A 24385-nucleotide genomic window follows, 5' to 3' on the forward strand; every position below is an offset into this window, starting at 1 on the left:
CAAGATGTAAGGCAGGATTTAAGGCATATCCCAGTTGGCATCACTGGTGGTGACATCACAGGAGATCGTCCCAGGACAGGCTTTGGAACACACTTCACCTGGCCAATAATTTAACTCAGCAGTGGGTTCACAGCATTACAAGTCCTAATTGCTGCCTTGCAGATCTGAGGTCCGAAGGAAGAGAAATTATCATGCTTATGTTTGTAGTTTGTAGTCAGGATTTCATTGTCTATTGCAATCCATGGAGCTTCTAGACAAAGTAATCCTCTGCCTCAGTCACTGTTCTATTTTGTTAAGAGACACCGTGACCCCAGAAACTCTTATAAAGGAAAACATTTCACTGGGGGCTTGCTTACAGTTTTGGAGTTTAATCCATTAACAATCATCATGGCAAGAAGGATGGCGGCACTCAGCCAAACATGATGCTAGAGAAGTGGTTGAGCATTATTAATACTGATCCAAAGGCAGAAAGACTCTGGGCCTGGCATGGCTTTTAAAGCCCCAAAGCCCACTCCCAATGACACACTTCCTCCAACAAGACGACACCTCTTAAACCTATTTATCCTTTCAAACATTCCACTCTCTAGTAACTAATCATTCAAATATGAGTCTACAGAGCCATTCTTATTCAAACAACCACACTCTCACTAAATAAACAACTGACTTAAAAACTATCCCCACACACATTCCTAAAATTTCAGACGACACAAGAAAATATGAGCTGACACTTCAATTTCCAATCACTTTATAAAGTAAAATGAATACAATATAGTTTGCAATTCTAAGTGATGTGAATGACTCTTTGAAATTTAGATTTATTTTATATTAATTTTAGTTAATAGTCACCATAATGCAAGTATATACCGTGTGTCAAATTATTAACTGATGATGTTCTGAATCTATCTCAATTATCAAGACATAGGAAATGTTCTTTGATATTGCCTCTTTTTTCAGATTTACCTTTTAGTTGTTTATCAACCACTGAAATTTACACAGTACTTTATAATAAACATACATAGAGTGAAGAGGAAAGAGTGCTGCATTGATGCTTTGGAATCCACATCTCTGCTCCATTGGATGCTGTGACAACAGATGTGGAAAGTTTCACATAAGAAGACGGTGGCTTGACTGGACTTGGTAACTGAATGGACAGTGGACACGATCAGAAAAGTATAAAAGTGATTCTTGGGTTTTCTGCTGGATTGGTGTTCACACGAATGGCATTTCGAACATGGGTGTCTGGAGAGGTGGCATGGTGGTCTTCTATGATGCCTTGCTGTGTTTTCAAGTAAAAGATTCTCCAACAGTTTAATTCTTTGGCCTGGAACTGGTCACATATGGCTCATGCTGGATTTAATTCTCAGACTCTAAGTAGAAGTTAGTGTTATTAGCTTCACTCCTCTGCTGTGTGAGAATGATTGTCTGTCTTGCTGTGGGAGAGGTAGCTATAAACCAGCCAGGATATAAGACTGACTGAAATACAGAAGTGGAGCCCTCTGTGCCATGATAGAAGAGAAAGGCCTTCTGTGCTTTACTCTCACTGTACAAACTCATTATGTCTACATCCTAGGGATAAAACAAAAAGGCTTGTTAATAATGAGGAGTACCAATGAGAGGGGCTACAGTGTCTGAGCAGTGGGTACATATCAAGGGAGTAACTGTTATCCGATAAGAAGGATAGGGGTTAGGAATACAGACAGATGAAGAAAAATAAGCTACGAAGACAAGCACCTACTGCTTTCCAATAACCCGTCTTTCTCCAAAGACCCTGTGATACAGGGAGTCACTGATTCTTTGAGACATTTTGTTCCCTCAAACAGAATGAGGTAAGGGTGGATACGCATCCTGGTCTGCATCCATCCACAGGTTCATGCCAGCCAGCCTAGAGACCCAACCTCTGAGTAAATTTATGCAACATATGTTCCGTCATTACTAAGGAATTTGGCTTTTAATTATAAATCTTTTCCTTTAGCACACAGATATAAACATGTACCATGAAAAATCAAGATTAGCAATTCACTGCCTAACTGTAGCATATTAGCATCTCTGAAGATGTCTGAGAGGAAGTTATCCAGGAGTAAGGATGAAGAAGCCACCATTCCTTTACTTTTCAGAAGTATTTCCTTGGCTTTGATACTTTGATTTTTGCAGGACCTTTGCCCTGGGGTTTAAAATAATGTTATATCTATTACCTATTCAGCAGCAGCATTGTTACACATTTGGGGACCACGCAGGTGAAAGTTTCTTCCTTATTGTGAATGGTACACGCTTGCATGGCTTTACTGTTATACTACACCATACTAAGGTAACTGGTAAATCACTTTAGACACAGCTTACCTGACTCACATTAATTAGTGACTCCACTCACTCACCTTAAGCTCCAACGTCGGTTTCCCATCAATCTCAGTGCAGAAGAGGCAGAGACTTTTGCTCTTGATTCCCAAAAAGACTAGATTACCTTTCTCTTCATCTTGGAATTCTGTGTCTCTACATGCTATTAAGCTAATAATGACTAGAATCACAAGGAAAATAGGGAATATGTCAGACTTCAAGCACAGAGAAATCCAGTTTTTCACCTCCCACCCTGATATCCCTCCAAATCTGGGATGGTGAAAATCTTTCTCCATCAAAGTTCTCCACGTTAGCCACATAACAATGATTCTCCATTGCTTTCCAGAGACCTTTTTCTTCTTGATATTAGAACCTCAGTTGTCACCCGGGTCCATTGTTTCACAAAAATAAAATATCTTCTTATCCCCGCAGCTACAAGTAGTAAGATATTCATGCACTGTGTGGTCTGTGAGATATGAGTAGAAATATCCTGTAGACTTTCTAAAATGACTCCTTATGACTAGACTCACCTAGAAATACTTTGTCACATTTATTGTCAACTTGCTACTTACATCAAACATTTAAGTGGTAGCTTAGGTAAACTTAAGGTTTCTGAGGCAGAAAGGTAGAATCATTGGTCTCGGTGGCATCATAGAACAAACATGGAACCCAGCCTGGGCTGCCCACTGGTTTAATATATGGAAGAAATATACCACTATGTTACTTAAGTTCTCACTGTGTGAGTTTTCTTTCATTCTTGGTTGAATTTAACTATTTAATAATTCATGATGAGATTCCCATGAGTTTGAGTATTCTGTATCTAGTTCTTAACAGAGGATAGGAAAACAAATCCATTCAACAACTACCTAATAGCTACCCATGCAAGACAACGCACTATGTGGGCACTGGAGATTTGTCTTAGGGCAAGACAGACATCATCACTTCCTATAAAATGTATAAACTATTGAGAAAATGGGAAGAGATGTAAAAAGGGAATTACCAAAAGCTCTGTTTGAGGCAAAGTGACCAAAGCCAGGAAAAATAAGAGTGATGCCAGATTTAGAAGACTTCTCTGCAGAAGTGGATTTCAACTCAGTTAGTAAGGCTAAGAAAGAGAACACTCCCATGAAAATATGGAAACTGAATAGTGGTGGGGTGGGAGAAAGAACACAACAGGAAAGGGGAATAATAAAGGAAGTCCCTTACATGCAAAAACTCCTGTGTTCTAGGATCTGGAAGCAGAACGGTGCACATAGGCCTCCTCCCCTCTTCGTGTGCTCTCTCCCATGAATAGACACACAGATATAACCGTATTCAATCTCATGTATAAGAGGGTTGTTCATGGTTCTGCTATTTAGAGAATAGATGTAACTAACCAAATGAAATGGGAAGGAGGGCAGTGAGGGAGTGACAATGGTGGCCCAAGTTGTGGGACGTGCCTCAGAAATGAGACATATTATCCACAGCATCATCTCTGAATCACCCCTGAGTCATCAAGGGCACCTCCTGTCCTCGTGATGTGGTGAATAAAGTGGGTGGCAGTGACATTCATAGATCTTCTCAGCAATGTTCAGAAGATAGACCCACAGTTCGCTTCTCGGGCACACAAAACTGAAGATGCTGGAGAAGACAGGAATAAAACATTCCAAGGTCTCTGCTGGGAACATACGTGGCAGAGTGATGTGCGTAGAAGTCATAAACTAAACTGAAAGACAACGTGCCGTCCCTTCATGGGGATTGCATTACTGCAGAGAGTGTTGCGGAGTCAAACCATTGAGATATGAAACAAAGAAGTCCAAAAGAGAAGACAGTAAGACACACAAGGAAAATTGTTCTCACAAGAAGGGAAGGTGGAGGCTGTTCAAGACTAAGTTATCTATCATTTTTCAAGTTATTCAAGAACAGAGATGTGTTCTTTGGGTGTGGGAGCTAAAGGTGGCCTTGGAAAGATGAACCGAAGGAAATGAGAGTGAAAAATCTAGATGTCAAATTTCTTTTTAAAATACCATTTATGGATGTTTTTACTCATGTATATAGTGATATCTTTGGGGAATAATAACATGTATAACTTGTCATTAAATTAAAGAAGTAGTTTATAAAACAGTTTATTTGAAATTATTACGTGCAACACTGTGTGTAATAATACTACGTGTATAATATTATTTGTAGAAAATTATATTTAAGAAAGGAGTTCATGTAATATTTATTATCATCCTTATTTTTTTAAAAATAAGTGTACAAATTCTGTGACAAATTTAAAGATGATTTTAAAAGACTATGGAAATAACACATGCTAATTATATATTCAAAGTATATGTAAGTGTTTAAATCAAAGCAGGAAGGAACACCAGCAAACCCTATTCCCTTTCGAAGAGGAAGAGTAACTAGTATTAACAATTTGGAGTATATACTTTCAAACAGAAGGTTTTGTGTAGCACATATGCAAAAATAATACTGTGTGTGTGTGTGTGTGTGTGTGTGTGTGTGTGTGTGTGTGTACATGTATACATATATTAACACTTTAAGGCAGCTATTAGGATAGAAATGTGTCAAAGAATTTTTAAAAAAAAACAAGTTGTATGGACCACTTCCTATCTAAATTTGTCTGTAATCGTCACAAGCAAACAATATTGTTGTGCTTTCAATATAAAATAATCTCTCAAAACCTCGTATACTGAGGGTTTTCACCCCACCTGGTGGCACTATTAAGATGTGATAAGGCCATGAGAGTTCTAACCTCATCAATCCATTAGTGAGTTCACAGTTGAATAAGTTATTAGACACAGGACCTAACTGGTCACTGTTGATGTTTCTTTAAAGCAAGAAGATTGAAACCTTCCTTCTACTTTCTGTCCATCCTGAAGTGAGTAGCTCTTTCTCACCGTACCTTGTGTCTGTCTTGACATGAACCTAAACAAGCAATGGCACCAGCAGAGAGCTCTGAAGACTCTGAAATTATGGACCTAAATCAACCTTTATGTAGTTTTGAAATTATTTAGGTGGTGGTGAGGATAGTCTGCTCCACTATAAAAATCTGACTAAAACAAGTGATGGTAGGGCTAGAATGTGGAAATCAAGAGGTAGTTTTAGTATTAAGACTGGGGATACAGTCTAAGACATCTATGTGGGGTGTACAAGGTTATGTGGGAGTTAAACAAAATATAGAAGTTTATAGAAATGAGACATGGCTGAGATGGATTGCCTTTCAATGGGGAAAAGGCCTGTTTCACCATTATTAGAAGAGGAGATGCCAGGAGAGAAGAGTGTGTAAGCTCCAGTGGAAAGATAAGAGAGACTGAACCTACAAACATGGGTAGATAGGTGTTAGGTGGAATTTAGAGGAGCACCATTCTAAAATGAAACAGTGATTAGTGGGAACACAAACCTTTCCTATTTGAAGATGCTTTCTTGAGGGGAATTCCTGGCTTCCTGTGCTGTCATTTCTATGTATAGGCTTTCCTACACACAGAAGGAGAACCACCGTTTTCTTCTAACCTTTCCTCTGAACATAAGATTGGTGACCAGGAAGGAGCAGTACAAGGTTTGTGCAGGCTCATGTCCACTCCCAGTGGAACTGATGGCTCTTCACCTGAACCATCACATTCTACCTACCAGGTTTGACATTGTTGCTAGCAGGAACCGTTGTTAAAGAATTTCCAGCCAGGACCCACACCATCTGTTGGGAATCATAAACCTTGTAGGTTCTGGGAAATGCTTGAACTGTCAAATAACAGAAAAACACAAGACACGGGTGTGGGTGTAATTAGCCTTAAGGTTTGGGGTGCATTCTAATAAGAATGAATTCTGAATTTCTGTGATAGGTATTGCTTTAAGAAAACATGGCCATGAAAAAACAGGAAAGGGAAATGGGGCACGCTGATTTATGGATCAAGGCACAGAAAAGAACTGAATACATTCCTGGTTGCACTACGTGTTCAATACTTGCCAGTTCTTATGGATTTATCTTTTCCTGGTATATAAAGTCTCTATATGTCAGCAATAACCAAAACTATTAACCAAGCATAAGTACGTTGTTTAATTTTTTTCTTTACCATCTTAGTCAAAATCTTAGAACAAACAATTCTAAATACAACTAATAAGGAAAGAGCTAAGTGCCTTGAAATTTCAATAGGTATGCCTCTGAGCATTTTAACCAGAGTAAATAGATTTGTGGCTAGGAGAGGGAAACAGGCCCCTTCAGCCCTATTGTTCTTAATGAAATTAGATGGAGATGATCCAAGATGATTTGTGGTTTACATTTACCCTCTTTTTCCATCGTCTTGGGCTCAAAGCATTCTGGAGGAGTAGGCTGTACACAAGATTGTAGAGGGAGAACCATCATTGCCTTGCTCTGAGAAAGAAAAAGAAAAACATTTTCTCTTAGATGCTCCTAGAATCTTAAGAAACTCTAGTGGGAGTTTCCCTAAGTCCTCACCCCATATTCACATTAAAATGTTTTAATGACTTGTCTACTGTATTTATATGCGTGAGCATTTCACTTGCCTGTATGTATAAGCACATGTGTGTGCCTGGTGCTTGTGAAGGTCAGAAGCAGGAGTCTGACTCTCTGGAACTAGAGTCTCAGAGAGTTGTGGGTTGCCCAGTGTGGCTGCTAGGGATAGAACCCTGACCTCCACGGGAGCAGCAAGAGCTCTTAAGCACTGAGCCATCTTTCTAGCATACAGATTACTATTTAAAGTGTGCTCAGAAAGTACATGTTTCAAGGACAGCAATCTTTAAGTAGAAGCTCCCATCCCTTTATTGACTGGTCTCCAGGCTATGATGACTTTGCAGTGCCATCCATCATCGCATCGGGATGCTGAGAAGGCTCAGTTATCCGAGGTACCGCTGCATTGAATTACCAGGCTTAGAGGAAAGCAGGGTGTACTTGTCCATCTCTGTTCTAGCTCTCCCTACAGCTAGTGAATGACAACTTTTCCAGCTTTTAAACGAAGATTTCCTGTCTATCTGGCTCCAAACCTGCCCCACTGACTTCTATATTCCTGTGCTCTTGAGACACTGCCAAGGATGTGGCCATCGGTAACCCCATCAGAAGTTTGTCTCTCTAAAGATGTTGGGTATAAGATTCTGGTTAATAGCAGCAGGACTAAGTACACAGTCTTATAATGGCAGCCGTGTGTTCACCTCTCTTTAGCCGGAAGCATCAGCGCCTCACTTGAAGTTGACTTTAGGCAGGAAATAAGAAAATTACAAGCAGCACTCTACTCATAAGCAACTCTTAATTTCTTCATCCTCCAGTACCTTGTGAAGGCCACAGAAGCACTCAGGGCTGGACAGAAAGCAAAGAAAGATTTTCCCTCACAAGGCTCTGAACAGCAGAAATTACCTTGGTCCAAATCGGTCTGTGTCTGGGATCAAAGCTATGACTGCAGCTCTATGTGAGAGGCAGTCTTATTAACAGGGCAGCATCACTGCCTTCTGGCCCTGGGTGTGCCCACCTTAGCAAGAAAGCTGGGCTGCCAAGAAGGGCCTGGACTGGAAGGCTGTGGAGGGGAGGCAGGGACGAAATATAGGTGTGGTTTGCCCAGGCTCCTTGGGCAACGAAAGCAGCAATCACCGCAGCAAACAACAGTGAAGAAACACACTGGCTAGAAGTTGAGTCACGGCAGAGAACGTGGGTTCTGCACTGCCTTGAGTTAGAGGTGTGGCTGTCTTGACTCAGTGAACAGCTTGACACCCAAGTCCTGTTTACATTGATCTGTGACAGAGCCCAGTCTTGATCTCAGGCATTTTACGTATTTAATATCCGGCAACTCGTGACAGCTTCTTGTGTTTCTGATGAGGCTGCAGAGCTCCAACTTCCTGAGTCATCTTTTAATTTTACAGACCGTCAATCTTCCTCACATTAGAAAACAAGCCCCAAAGAGATGACAAAAAGGTCACGGAGCCAGGCATATGTGCAGCCAAGTGTGAGGACACGTTTCTGCTGTTGGGTGTTGTGTGATGTGTTCAGCTTGGGTCTTCATCCTCTGCAAACTGCATTAGCAGAAACACAAAGGAGGCCCTGATTACATAAAGAAGACAAAGGTGTTGTGGAAGACTTTTGGGTTTTTGAGTACCTAAGGCTGCAGCATGAGTCAGGATGCTGATAATAGAAGGAAATCTTCACCCTTCAGTAACATAGATCAGTGCTAAACGCTGAAAGAAACCCACGTCTTCTCTTCCAGACTTTGCTCTCCCGGAATCCTCAAATGTGGGTCACGCTCATATTCTCTGACATTCACCATCAAGTCTTCTTAGAATTTCGTCATAGTCCCTAACTACTATCCCTGTCTGTACCCACGTAGCCAAGAAGCATGAGCTGGCACTGAGGACCTGTGAGGATCTGAAGGGAAGCCAGGGAAGCAATACAGCTGTGAGTGTTCTGGGCTCTTGGAGAAACTAAATCAGCACAAACATCAGGAAATTGTTTTTCCATGGACTAAAATGTCCACCAAGCTATGACCAGGATGAGACAGAACTATGGTCATATATATCACTGCCCTGCTCAACACTCGAAAAAGTTGTCGCTTCATGGTAGAACATGCAGAGCTCTCACTGTAGACACCCGACCCCACAGGACCCACCCTGCTTCTGTCCTTGCTGCTTCTGATCCTACAGACTTCCCTGGCTTTAGTTCACACTTGACTGCTGCTAATTCTTTTAGATTATTTCTGTTTGGGCATCTGAATGTTTGCATTTAATGTTAGTGAGATGTATATAAAATAAAATATATTTTATATTGTGCTATATTTATTATAATTATATTATTGTGTTAGTTAATATTCAATTAATCTATTATAGATTGACTAATATAATTACATATTAATAGATTAGTTATTTAAATGTGTATAGTTATAATTTATAATATATTACATATTTATTAAATGTAATATGAAGCACATATCTAATATACTATAAATATATACTATATAATATGTAATATATGATATATGATATAAAATATTATATGTGACATATATAATAACATTATATAGATTATTTTATGTGTATACGTAATTATATGTATAAAGTATATTATATTATATATAATATATAATAAATATATGACTATATAAAATAATTTGTATAATTATATGTTGTATATTATATATTATGTTTCATAATATAACTAATATATTATATATTTATTCTATATATTTGTTATACATAATATAATGTTTAATGTAGTATGCATGATTCATATATCATATTTATGTTTATTATGTATATAATATAATGGGATATATTATATATTTTGTATATAACATATGATATAATATATATGTACAATATAACATGTTATATAAATTATATATTTTTGCATGATACATAATTATATGCATAACTTATATTTATAAATTTTATATATAATTATATTTACATATTATACATCATATTTATCTTAGGTATATATTTTATATATGTATATATGGTATGTACATATATTTATATTTTGTATAATTATTTATAATTACATGTGTAAATAATATATAAATCATATATAATAATGTATAATTGTAATATATAACTATATATTCCATAATGACATATGTAATATGATACAATATGGATATAAAATTATATTACATATATACTATATTTTATATAACATACATGACCTATAATTATATAATATATTATATGTAACATATGAATATTATCATATTACATAGTTATGTAATATGTGGTTATATAACATTATATTATTAGGCAAAATATATTGTATAATATGCTGCAATAATTTATTTATTATTTATAATATTAGTTTTTTTTTAACAACTTTATTTTCCAAAACAAAGATAAATGTACAGATTTTAAACATTTTTTGCTTAAAATTATACATTTTTTGTCAGTACTTTTTTTCAGATTTTAACATAATTTTTACATAAAACTATATGAATATATTTTTTAGTCAGTACTTGATTTTTTTCAAGGTTTGATTGTATGCCTTGAAAACTTAATAGTTACAATGAGCTAAAGTACATGTAAAACAAAATGTAACTTGGAAATAGTTAAAGTTTTCTTGTTTTGTAAATATTTTTTTGTTTTGTTTTGTTTTCTTTATTTCTTGGACTTCATACAGTCTGTGAGTTGTTTCTGGGGGAGTGCAAGCCTCTGGGGTTAGCATCCCACTATCAGTGACTGCATATTATGTCTGTTCTTTTGTGACTGGGTTATCTCACTCAGGATGATATTCTCTAGATGCAGCCATTTTCTTAAGAATTTGGTTAAGACATTGTTTCTGGTGGCTGAGTAGTATTCCATTGTGTATATGTACCACAATTTTTGTATCCATTCATCTTCTGAAGGACATCTGGGTTCTTTCCAGCTTCTGGCTATTATAAATAGAGCCGCTATGAACATTGTGGTGCATATATCTTTGTTGTGTATTAAAGTGTCTCTGGGGTATATGCCCAGAAGTGGAATAGCTGGGTCTTCAGGTAGTACTATATCCAATTTTCTGAGGTATCGCCAGACAGATTTCCAGAGTTGTTGTATTAGCTTGCAACCCACCAACAGTGGAGAAGTGTTCCTCTTTCTCCACAGCCTCACCAGCATCTGCTGTCATCTGAGTTTTGGATCTTGGCCAATCTGACTGGTGTGAGGTGGAATCTCAGGGTTGTTTTGATTTGCATTTTCCTGATGGCTAAGGATGTCGAGCACTTCCTCAGATGTTTCTCGGCCATTCGGTGTTCCTCAACTGAAAACGTTTTATTTAGCTCTGTACCCCATTTTTTAATAGGGTTATTTGATTCTCTGTATAATATTAGTTCTAAGAATTAATTATTAAGCAATTATTGATTGTTGACCATTAATACTTATTAATTAATATATAATGCTTAATTATACTTATTGATAATATAGCATATATTATTATATGTAGCAAATGATATATAATTTATTACATATTGTATATATGTAATATATATTACATGTAACATGGTGCATACTATATTATATATTATGTGTCTTTATGGGAGCTCATAGGATGTGATGCTCCCATCCTTTCCCCTTAGTCCTAGACCTTGATAGTGAAGTCAAAGGAAACTGCAGCACCCTTAGGGATATCCCCTGAGCCTCACCTGAGTCTTTGTGGCTATGGGTGCCCGCTGCCTCAATAAGCTGTTTATATCTTTTGCAGAAAATGTTGAAGCAAAAGCGAACCTAAGCCAACCATGTATCTGCTGGAATGTGTGCTAATGCAGCCTATCCTGACGGTGTCCCCTGTTCAGTGCTCCGCATGCCTTCCAATCCAGTTGGCAGAGCCAGGCTGAGTGGAGCCAGACTCATACATTTCCTTACCCAGCAGCTTTCGTCTTTCACTTATGGATCATTTCAATTCAATACTACTTTCTTCCCAGCAATGGACAAACCTTACAGTCCAGGGGAAGGTTCTCAAGGTCTGCAGACTGTGGAGATATTTTTTACAAGGGAAGTGCCTGAACCTGCTCCATAGGGTCTCACCCGGATTCTGGAGTGGGGAGCTTGTGATGCCCTTGTTCTCAGCGACTCAATCAAGGGAAATCATCTGTGGGTCTGAGAGTCACAGGAGCCTCTCCCACCCTGTGGATTGCTCACATGTCATTTACAAATATAGCTGGTACTGGCTGAAGTGCTGACAGCGCCCACCAGATACCCTGTTTCTCAAGTCTGTTCTCCTGAGTTGTTATCTCACCTCCACTCCCAAACCCCACAGGATGGTTTCTATGGTGTAACTCAATGGAGGTGGGCAGTCACATCACTATGTTCTGTGTGTGACCCAGCAGTATCTCTCCTGTGCTTTCAGTCATGAAAGCTAACCCAAAGAGGAGTCTCCCTACCCACAAGGTAGCATGCCCCAGTACTGAGTACAGCCATCTTTCTCTGAATTAGCTTGTGTTGTTTCGTTGTTTCTGAAACCTCATTCTTCTCTAATAGTCCCTGATTCTTTAGGCAGATCGATTCCTGCCTGTGTTGCGCCTTGGTTCCTCAATCAGCCTTTGATTGATCTTCACTGTTTAAATCTATACTCTGTGACATTTTTGGATGGTGAGGAATGGAGGTTAGTAATCATGGATTGAACTTCCACAGCACCAGGTCTATTCATCTTAGGTGGGTCTTTTCAACTACACGGAAATAAAACTAGCTCTTGCCTTCTATGACTGACAACGAAGCCTTTAACTGTCCTTTAACACCATGCCTGGCACAGTAAATGTGTACCAAAGTTAATCCTTCTTGTCAGAGATTTGAAACCCAATAGCAAATCCAATTAACAGGGTGAGTTGGGTAGAGAAACAGCCTGTGAACATGCAAAACAGTGTTTTGTCTTGAAATCTGCCTCCAATTTAAGTCAAAGTGAGCTTGGCATCCACCATATTCTCTACTATGGGATAAAGGCAGAAGAGGAGCGCAAACAGAGAGCAGGAAATTTTATTGTCACTGGTACGATAAGCTCTGCCTCATTCAGCCCTGAGATCTTGGTGAGAGGGAATCACCATCCTCTACACAAAGAAACAAAAGTTAGGCAGGATGGCATGTTGTGTCCGAGATAAGAAAGAAATCCCTCAAGAGTGTGAAAGAAATAAATGAAAATGGTGCTGATGCTGGTGAAGATGCAGCTTTTGGCAATAATGATATAGCTGGCATTCAAGTTCCTGCCATGTGCCAGAAACTAAACGCATGTATTAACTCATTTAATAATATTACTTTCACTTTTAATTCTCACTTTATACACGAAAATCCTAAAATACATAAATGTCTTAGGGTTTCTATGGCTGTAAAGAGACTTCGTGGTGACAATGGCCTAAACCTCTGAACCATAAGCCAGCTCCAATTAAATGCTTTCCTCTATATGAGTTCCTGTGGCCATGGTGTCTGTAGAAGGAGCTGAAAGTCCTACATCTGGATTGGCAGGCAGCAGGAAGAGAGATTGACAATGGGCCTCGTATGAGCATCTGAGACTTCAAAGTCTGCCCCCAGCAACACACTTCTTCCAAAAAAGCCACATCTTCTCCAGCAAGGCCCTACTTCCTAATAGTGTCAATCCCTTTGAGTCTATGAGGTTATTCTCTCAAACTGCTACAATAAAGATTATGTAATTTGACCAATATTCTAGGAAGTAACAGATTTAGACTTGACCTAATGTACCTTATACAGACATATGTTTATTGATTATGTAAATATGTAGTAAGTACTTTTTGCATATAACAGTGTCAGTCACGAATATTTATTTTCTGCTTTTGTAATGTAAATGCAGCTATAGGCAATGTTTCAACAAATAAACTTGGTTGTATTACAGTAAAACTCCATTCATAAAATAAGAAGTAATTGCCTGATCTTGGCCCAAGAGCCAAGTTTTCTAACCCATGCTCTTTAAAATGATGGGGGTGTCTTAGTCAGGGTTCCGATTGCTACAAATACATCATGACCAAAAAGCAAATGGGGAGGAGATGGTTGTTCATCACCAAAGGAAGTCAGCACTGGAACTCACATAGGGCAAAAACCTGGAGACAAGAGCTGAAGAGGCAGCAGAAGGGTGCTGCTTATTGGATTGCTCCCCCTGGCTTGCTCAGCTTATCCTCTTGTAGAACCCAGAGCTACCAGCCCAGGAATAGCACCACTCACAGTGGTTTCTCCCCCCCCCCCTTGATCACTAGTTGAGAAAATGCCTTATAGCTGGATCTCATAGAGACATTTCTTCAACAGAGACTCCTTTCTCTGTGATAACTCTACTTCGTGTTGAGTTGACACAAAACCAGCCAGTACAGTGGTGCAAGTCTTCAGTCCTAGAACTTGGAAGGCAAAGGTAGGCAGATCTTTATGAGTTTGGGTCAGCCTAGTCTACAAGTAAATCTCAGGACAGCCAGGGCTGCACAGTATAATTCTGTAAAAAATGAACAAAAAGAGTTTTGTGTGTGTGTGTGTGTGTGTGTGTGTGTGTGTGTGCATGCTTGCCATTTAAGTGCAGTGCCCATGGATTTTGGAACTCAGCATTAGATTTCATGGAACTGGAATTACAGATAATTATAAATTGCCTGATACAGGTGCTAGAAACTGAGCCCTGGTCCTCTGCAAGAGGAGCAAATGCTCTTAACTACCAAGACATCTCTCCAGTTCCTCAGCCCATGTCCTTAACTACCACATCAAAAAACATATCTATAAGCATCAAATCTCTCCAGGAAATAAATAATGATAAAGTGTTAGACGGGCTTCTTGGTGTTTGTCATATGAGAAAGGATACAATTCATTCTGGTTCAGTATCTGTGTATAAAAACATTCTCACTAGGATTATCCAAAGGCCTAAATTTTATTCATCCATGGAATTGAAAAAGGAAACCTCCCCTAATGTGAGGTTAGCATCCAGAAGAAATAGGCAAGGGACTCCAACAGATACTATCACATTTGATGAATTACACAGTATGCTAAATGGTGGTGAGTACCATAGGGAAAATGAAGAATGGTTGGGGGAGCACAGGACTACAAACAGATGCATACAGTGGTGAAGGCAGACTGAGAAGGTAGCACTGAATCAGACACCTAAAAGAGAAAAGGGAAAGAACCACACTGATGCCTTTGTCCAAAGCTATCTGGGCAGAGAGATAAGTCAGTGCAACGGTCCTGAGTAGAGCATCCCTGGCTTATTCACATAAGAGAAAAAGGTCCATGTAGCTGATCTTATCTCTAATGAGGGAAGGAGGGGATAAGGAGAGCCTTACTTTGCAGGGTTTTGTAAACAGAGTGAGGATTTGTCTTTTAATCAGAGTGCTATGGGGACCAGAAAAAGAAGGGTTGATTCAGGGAGTTGAAGGATTACTCTGACATCGCTTGGTGTCAACAGCTTTGGATCCAGCTTTTTTTGTCTCATTTTTTACTTCATTATATGTCAGGACAAGTAGTGAATCTTTCTATGTTTGATTCCACATTCATAAGGCAGATAAAGATTGTAACCATACAAGTATGAGAGTATGAAGTAAAAAAGTGAGTTTCACCATTAATCTAAGTCCTGGACTGCTTGTACCTAGCTGCTCATGAAGTAAATACAATGTTATTTCAAAGGCACTGTCATTCTTACAAAAGTAATGATGAGCCACCTCAGAGACATTACTCCTTCCTAAATGTGATGTAATCTAGACATATGAAGACCATAAATCACTGAGATGCTTGCTGAGTGGGGCAGGAATTGTTGTGCATACTGTGGAGGATGAAAAACAACAGAAACACAAACTTCCAGTCATCATGACAAACTATACTAGTTATTAATTATATGCAACAAATGAGCCCTGAACCTAAAGCAAGAAACATCTATTCTACGTAATCATGTGAATCTGGATCAGATAGTTCCCGAACCACATTGCAGACCAGGTCTCAGCTGGGGCTGCAGGTGCTGAAACACTCCACTGTGGTCCTCACAGAGAAATGCATAAGACCACTTTTATGTTCTGTGTGGTGCTATAACCTGCAGAACTGTGAAATGGACATGACTCAATCCATGGGGAATGGAGAAACAAAAGACACATGTACAGTGGGACACACTCTAATGGAGGTGAACCAGCAGGTAGGGAACTTAGTACATTTATCAGATACAGCTGTAAAAGGAGAGACAGTTAGCTAATCTCAGCAAGATTCACTCTAGGTGGGGGGGAGCAGTCCCAGGCTGCATTCTTAAGAGATGGTACTTTCTGAACATATTGGTTCTAGCTAAAGGTCAACTGTCCATCAACACTCATATTAGGCCAGGGGAGGGCCTTGCCCTTCCCATGAGTCTGAGGATTTTGATCCTGTACATAGCTGTGCTTATGTCAATAAAACTCATTCACCTGGGGCATCATCTCTCCACAGTGTGGGCCTCTCTGTGGGGTCACTTGGACATCTTTGACATATGGCAGATGACTTCTGCCAGGTGACTACTCCAAGAATAAGCAAGGAAAGCCGCAGTCTCTTTTCTGCCCTAGTTGCAGAATTGACTGTGTCCCATCACAGAACCTGTTGACTGGAAACAAGCTGCCAGAGTCAGCCTCCTCTCAAGGGAAGTCGAATGAAATAGCATCTCTTGTAGGATTATATAACAATTCTCTTTGTTAATTCTAGCTAGTGTGTAGAATAATAGGTTTTATATGGCATGAACATTGCTATATTGGCTCAAGCTCACTTTCTTATATTACCCCCCTATGGTAAGCCCCTCTGAGATAGTCAAGAATCCATGGACATATTTTAAGTCAACCCAATCCACTTTTTTATTACCTTGATTTATAAGAAAAGGAGAATTATTTCACTCAACTCCAAAGCCTGGAAAGTCAAGTGTGGCACTTGCATCTGATGTTGGTATCAGATCCAAATCCAAAGAAGGCATCAAAGTTAGGACACTGCCCACTGAAAGAGGCATATGCAGGAGATAGAGCCAAACTGGCTTTATAATGGATCCAGGTAATCCATCAACTCATGAACTTGAGAATCCTAATAAATTAACTCATCCCTCTGCCCTCGGGAATTAATAACATTTCAAAGTCCCAACTACACCTACTTCTTAATATTCACAATGAAGATTAAATCTCAGCATAGGTTTGTTCTTCATGTGTGTTCGTTAGTTATAGAAAGCAATGGGTTTCATCATGGCATTTCCATACATGCGTATAATATGCTTTCAACAGAATCTCTCCATGACTCATTATCTCTTCTCCCTCTTTTCTTCTTCCATATCCTTAATAATTATTTTCTTAATCATTGTTGTTCTTTTTTTTTGCTAGATTTCACAAGTGAGAGAAATTATGCATCATTAATTATGAATTAATCATCTTTATGAGATTAGTTTATTACATTTAACAAAAAAGCCCCAGTTCCATTTTTTTTTCCTAAAGTAACACAATGTTATTATTGTTTGTGGCAGGATAAGACTCCGTAGGATGTGCATGCCACATTTTCCTCATCCATTCACTCACTGATGAATACCTAGGCTGATTCTATAGCTCAGATATTGTGAATCGTGTAGAGATGAATACCAGTATGAGTTTCAATGGAGACACTGAACCATAGACATATATTAGGACCTAATGCATAGTGATTAACCACTCAGACCAAGGAAGGTGTTCGGGAGCTAACTATCTAGTTGTTATTGAAGTGTGTTTCACACTGTACTAGAAAAGAACCAAGCCCCATACTGACACCATTCTCATCTTATGTGTGGAGACTTTGTTAATGAAGGTTATGTGCATCCTTCTATTCATTCCTCATCATATGTGTCTTTACATTTCACAGCTCAGTCCACAGCAGCAATGCTGGAAGAACATCTCTGCTTGCACATCCCAGCAAGCTTGCCACATCCCTGCAGGCTACACACACACACACACACAGAGAGAGGGGGGGGGAGAGAGGGGGGAGGGAGAGAGAGAGAGAGAGAGAGAGAGAGAGAGAGAGAGAGAGAGAGGGAGGGAGAGGGGGGGAGGGAGAGAGAGAGAGAGAGAGAGAGAGAGAGAGAGAGAGAGAGAGAGAGAGAGAGAGAGAGAGAGAGAGAGAGATCATTCTGACTCAGGAAGAAGGTAGAGACATTTGTATTAGGGCCTCATGGAACTGTTCACTAGACATTTGAGCACAATTCACATGATGCAAAGAGTCGGTGAAGGTGGCCTACGTGGATGATATTTTGCCCAGTTTTTTAAAAGTTTAACTTTATATTATTGAGAATTTACATCATGTCTAGTCCTGCGCCCCAATAACTACTCCTATATGCCTTCTGTTCTCTTTCAAAATTATGACTATTTCTTTTATAACTATTTTTCGCACACACACACACACACATGCACACACGCACACACTTAGTCCATTTAGTGTTGTTTGTACACGTATCCAGAGCTGACCATGTGGGACTGAATAACTCCTTAGGGAACTCACTCCTAGAGAACATGAATTCTCCGTTTTTCAGCATCCATGACTGTCTATAATTCTTCATTTAGCAGTAGGGCCTTGTGAATTTCCTCCTCCACAATGGCAAGTCACCTGGTGTAGTTACTATGTATGTGTTGCCTAGGCAACCACATCACTTGAGTTTCATTGAGGACAGTATACCTGTCATGTCTAGAAGATGCTAACTCACAGCAAGTGTCTTGATTGTCTGGCTTTTCTAATGAAACAATGTTGTCTTCTCTTCTACTTTGCCTATAGGCTGCTTCTTTCTAAAACTCTCTTTTGTTTTTGCAAATATTATAGTGTTGTTTCTCTAAGTCAGCTAATAGTCCATCTGACAGTTTTGAGCAAGACAACTTCTACGTTCAATTTCCTTTCCTGAAAGACGTTTGCCACAGTGACAAGCAATAGTCTGCAGGAGGGTTCAAAACTTGAACATTTTGTTATGCACTAATGCTTACATTCAATTCTGTTCGTTTGTAGAGGTATTAAAAACATACTAATCATTTTATATAATTACATAGTTTTACTAACCACATATTTAAGACAGGCACAGTATAGAATTATAACAGTTTGTCACATATAGTGTTCTATAGCAAAAGCAAACAAGCCCAGCTTCAGGAAGGACCAATACAACGAGAAGTGGATGAGTAGACATGAATGCTTGTACATGGAGGACTATAAAGCTATGTACACTTACAATGTCATTATCATGTTTGGTATAGGAAAATGTTCTGCTAAGTTCCTACATAATGATGAGGGTGAAATAATGTAGTTTCTGGATGTCATAGTATGGAAAGCTGCCTGTGGTTAAATGTGTTCAAAGGAAAAGGTGTTGACACAGCTTGCTATTTTTTTTAATGCATCCAAAGGCAGGTAAGCATGCATATTTTTCTTTATTGCTTGTCTGGATTTTCTGGTTTTTCTACAACTGTTGCCTAAACATTCCTAAGCAGATCTCCGCCTTCAACCGCTCCATAGGTCTGGCAAAGACCGTCTTCATAAAGGGACTGAAGGAAGAAAGGGAGAAAGGGGGAAAAGAAAGAAGCTTGCTCTGGCTTTCTGGATCTACTTCCTGAAGCAACTGAGTGTGCCTAGAGAGCTGAGAACAGAAGAAGTCCTTCCAAATCCTTGGAAGGGGGTTGACTGTTGAAGCTTCCTTCATTGAGAGAAAGGTAAGAGAGACAGCAGGTGCTTTGGGAAGTCTGGATGGTGTGATACCATTCTGGGAAAACCTGCTCCTCCCTAGTGAGTTTCAGGCTCCTCCCTGGATCATTAGTGTATTTCATGTACTTAAAGGACCACAGCATCTTGGAAAAGCAAGCAGACAACCACAGGTTCCTACGTGGAGAAAGGGGAGGTCTGTAGGGTGTTCTGTGGGGTCTTTCCTCCCCAGATCCAGAATCTCCTGCTTCGCACAGGTTGTTCACATACTGACAAGCTCAGGAGCCTGCTTTCTACTCAGGCCTCAGATTTTTCAGCCTGTCTTTGCCTACGATTTCCTGCTGTTTATTTCAAACTAGGGTCTACATACGGTGAAGCTCATGATGGTCCTGAGTGGGGCACTATGCTTCCGGTGAGTATTTGATCATCTGATTTGGTTGTGTCCTCAGAAAGGTGAGTTTCAGGTAGACAAGAGGGGCTGTTCTCTCATCTGGACTATCCTAGGTAGCTGGGACGGTGAGACCAATACTATCCTTGGAGTTTTTCTGGCCTTCCTCAGACTGGGGAAGAACTGAGCAGGATCCTCACAGGTTCCTGATTCTAAGTGTGTGGGGGTGGGGGATGGGACAAGTAACTCAACAATCTAGAGCTGCAGCCTGTCATCTTTGGTGAAGAGTGTTCCGGTACTGCGTCCCACAGCGATGAATTGCCGTCAGCCCAGCCACTGTACTAATTCCTCCATGATCCTTGCTGAGGATGGGAATAACAGTTCTTCCCTGGTATGCACTGAGCTCAGCATCTTACCACAGACTTTACAGCAGCAGACGACAATGTTCCTTACTCTTGCCGAACTTGGTTTTTAGTTTGTCAGCCCTCTGTATCTGTGGTTTCTACAGTCACAGATTCGACAAACTGCATTGAGAATATTAGGAAAAATTGCATATGTGACAAGCATATACAGACCTAGTTATTCTCTTAAATAACAACATAACCATTTATATAGTATTTGAATGGTTAGATATTACAGTAATGTAGAAATGGTTAAAGTATTCTGGAGGATGAATATTAGAGGCAAATAATACAGCCATTTTATCTAATGGCCTTAGCACCCGTGGGCTTTGGTACCTGCAGGGATCCCAGAACCAAGTTTTATGCTACCAAAGGGTTGGAGAATTTCCTAAAGTGTGTCCTCTGAGGCTCAGCCCATGAGATGGTTTGTGCACTAGTGTTCTCTGGGTGAGTGGGGTGTGGAATGACACCTCCTCATCATGTTTGGCTGGGAAGGTAGCTCCACAGAAAATGAAAGAAGTTTATGTTGGGAAAATGTGGCTTCCAGAATTCATATCCTCGGAATCCACATAAAAGCATGATGGGGTCTGAGGCCAGCCTCGAGCCTCAGCACCGGGATGGAAGACAGAAGATTCACGGGTCAGGCTGACTAGAACTTGGCAAGCTCCAGGGTCAATAAGAGTCCCTGCCTCAGTAAATAAAGTGGTGCAGGTTAAGAAAGACACCCAAGGTGGAGTTACAGCCTCCATGTACATGTTCAAACATGTGGATGTGCAAACACATAACCAACACACACGTGAAGACACATATGCACACCACACACACAGAGATGCAAAAAATGTTTGGCTAGACAACAAGACAATTTTACACTGCATAGGTCTACTATAGAATGAAAATCTCATCTTATAAAATCTCAGGAAATCAGCTGAGAAGTAAATTTGAAAAATAAAACTAAAGGAAGTCCTCAGGATAGAATATGTGACCAAAAGGACACACGTATGCTTTGAAGTGTTCGGTCAGATTGGAAGTGAGAGGTAGAGTCGCAGCACCGTGAGTGTGAGGTCAGCCTGCTCAGCACAGGGAGTTTCAGGCCAGCTGAGCAGCACAATGAGACCCTGTCTCAAAAATGAAACTAAACAAAACAAAACAAACCAGTAAGCATTAGATTTTAAGTAGGCAGAGGCCTTGCTTCTTCTTTAACCCACTGCCCTGGTTTAGCAATGAAGAGAGTCACATTCAGAGCAAGCAGGTGTTTTGTTTGTTCCAGCTCTGACCTCAACACCTTCCGGTCAGAGTTGGTGCAGATAAGACCCTCTTCTCACAAAGATCCCACAGGGGTTAAAGATGTCCAAACAACTTGTAGGTCATCAAGACAGGCTTAAGACAAGAAGCCTATGAATCTGGGGCATCAGTGAAAGCTGATGTGGTGCCCTGGCTTTGAAGCGGCCAAGGCTCCAGCTCATAGAGTCCCAAGGAGCAGAGAAGAGATTGTCTGGATGTAAAAGATTTAATGTGGGGTGAGAACAGACCTCACACACAGATGGGAGGAAGAGGGGGAGGGTCAGTCATCTTGAAGAGCTAGGACTGAAAGCTGGTGACTGTATCTGTAACAGTGGAAATGGAGGGAGAAAAAAAGCCTGAGTTTTAAGGATCCTTCTGGAGCCAAGACCAGGTAAGATGCCCATCCCTGTCCTTCATGAACTCCGTCTCTTTCTGTTGTTTCAGAATGAAGGATTCAGCCTTGAAAGTACTGTATCTGCACAATAACCAGCTGCTGGCCGGAGGACTGCATGCAGGGAAGGTCATTAAAGGTTGGTGTCTATGCGTCCTTGGTGTCTGTGCTCAGAAGCCCTTGATTGGTTCTGTGAACCAGTGGCAGGCCTGCATACCACAGAACCACCAAGTCAGATAGGGAGTCATCAGACAGGCCTTAAACAAAGTGGAAACCCTGGTGAAACCTCTGTGTAAAGGTGGAATCTTTTTCAGGACAAATGACCTATGGTTCTATCAAAGGCTTTGAATATTCTGTCTCCATAGAGCCAATGCTGGGCAGAAGACTAAAACAGGTCTTCACTCCCAAGTAGGTGGGCTCTGCTTTTCCATCCTGCTCTCTAGAGGTGAGATCTGGACAATAGGTGCCACCTCTGACCTCCTGCTTAGTTATGATGCCCTCAGACTTTGGCAGCCTTTCTACAACCATGCGTACATGTTTACTTGGGCATCCTTATAAGGTATAAAAGCTATACATACCCCTTTGTTGCTCTGTGTGTACATATGTGTGTATGAGAATACTACATGAGGGTTTATCTATAAGTTCATGTACATAAATATATGTATAAGTATGTGTGTGCATACAATATGCACATAAACATTGTATTATGTGTGCCCATGAATGTGTACATATTTTGATTATGTGTAATATGTATGAGATGCATACATATGTGTGATTGTTTCTATGTACATATGCGTGTATTAATAAAATGGTGTGTGCATGTGTGTCTGGTGTGATGGGTGACATATGGTGAAGAGTGAAATCCTTTTCTGTTCACAGAAACCCCACAGGGGCTATGTACCTCTAACAGAACAAGACAGGGTGCAGAGAAGAGGCCTAGGAACCAAGAGAGTGATAGGAGGGGTGGAAGTTAGAGAATTTCTCCAAGTTTGGCCTTAGAAAAGAGAGTGAGTCGGATATTGTTCCTGTGCTTCAGTTTCTTGTCTGGGCCAGGTGGCAGATTAGCCACCGTGTGTTGAAAAGCGGGTACTAATGGACAAACAAACACTCAAGCTCCTGCATCTTGCCTTTTCCCTCTAGGTGAGGAGATCAGCGTTGTCCCAAATCGGGCACTGGATGCCAGTCTGTCCCCTGTCATCCTGGGTGTTCAAGGAGGAAGCCAGTGCCTGTCCTGTGGTACAGAGAAGGAGCCGATCCTGAAACTTGAGGTGACTCTTACTACAGCATCTTTGTGTTCTGGGCCTGATCCAGCGGTGCCTCCTCCCTAAGGACCTTTCTCTTGCCTAGTTTAGCCTTCCTGCTTGCCCACTCCTGTGTCTGACCCTTCATGCCCCGTTTCCACAGCCAGTGAACATTATGGAGCTGTACCTCGGAACCAAGGAATCAAAAAGCTTCACCTTCTACCGGAGGGATATGGGTCTTACCTCCAGCTTCGAGTCAGCTGCCTACCCAGGCTGGTTCCTCTGCACCTCACCCGAAGCTGACCAGCCTGTCAGGCTCACTCAGATCCCTGAAGACTCTGCCTGGAATGCTCCCATCACAGACTTCTACTTTCAGCAGTGTGACTAGGGCTACGTGGTCCCCCAAACTCCCTCTGCAGAAGCAGAGTAGGCAATGGTGGTGATAGAGGAGCTCCACCGTGGGTGACTTACTCCTCTCCGCCCCCCACAAGACTCCTGCTTTTGACTTATAAGGCACACGGACACCCTCTCTTCTCCTGCGTCCCAATGCTGGTAAATCTTCTGGTATTTGGAACTCAATGTGTAGATTCTTTCCAATTGGATGGTACTACTTCTGGTGTGGAATCCAGTAGAAATCACATAAAACCAACAAAGAAACATAAAAAGATTCTTGGGTGAAGGAGAGGTGGGACTTGTTAGTGCATAGTAAGATCTGACACAGTACCTCAGATTCCTGCCATTTCCTATTGTTAGGGAGTAGGAGGGGTCACCGAGACCTCCTCTAGCTGGCTGGGTTCTTTCCTCAATCTTGCTGCTGACATATGCTGCCCCTCCCATCCTTGCCTTCCTTGCCTGGCCCTGGACTGAGAAGATGGTGACAGGATAGAGGACAGAGGTGGCTAGGCACACTGTCCTGGTTTGAAACCAGAGGCACAATAAAAATCCCTGATTCTGGTCTCTACTCACATAAAAAGAAGCTTGTGAACATTAAGTGAGAAGAGATTGCTATTAAATTACATATCTTGTAATTGCATCTTAATTAAAATATATGTATCTATATTATATATTTTTAAAGGAGTCTGGAGTGTTCCCATCAATTGTAGCCATGTCCAAGTGGGGGCAAGATAACTGACTTTTCTTTTTATTTGTGTCTATTACCTTTTCCATTATGGAGGTGGGTTATTTGCATAATAATAAAAAATCAGTATGGAGGGAAGTGAAGCAGACATAGTTTCTGGTCATCCTCACCATCTGCTGAAGTGAAATCCAAGCTGAGCTCAGCTGCTTTAAATGGCAGGAGCAGGGAGCA

General features: G+C 40.5%; 2 protein-coding genes across 2 annotated transcripts; one reads left to right on the top strand and one right to left on the bottom strand.

The window, feature by feature from the left end:
• Positions 1-1353: 1353 nt before the first annotated feature.
• Positions 1354-7369, bottom strand: IL36B (interleukin 36 beta; the record flags this gene model as incomplete). Its single annotated transcript, XM_080927343.1, has 4 exons — positions 1354-1566; positions 2373-2512; positions 5944-6051; positions 7312-7369. 4 exons carry the CDS (start codon positions 7367-7369, stop codon positions 1354-1356), a joined length of 519 nt encoding a protein of 172 aa, XP_080783469.1.
• Positions 7370-19754: 12385 nt separating this feature from the next.
• Positions 19755-23464, top strand: IL36RN (interleukin 36 receptor antagonist; the record flags this gene model as incomplete). Its single annotated transcript, XM_080928269.1, has 4 exons — positions 19755-19786; positions 21889-21974; positions 22976-23103; positions 23240-23464. 4 exons carry the CDS (start codon positions 19755-19757, stop codon positions 23462-23464), a joined length of 471 nt encoding a protein of 156 aa, XP_080784395.1.
• Between the last annotated feature and the right edge of the window lie 921 nt (positions 23465-24385).

This window comes from Micromys minutus, assembly GCF_963924665.1.
Source record: "Micromys minutus genome assembly, chromosome: 13".
Classification (NCBI taxonomy): Eukaryota; Metazoa; Chordata; class Mammalia; order Rodentia; family Muridae; genus Micromys; species Micromys minutus.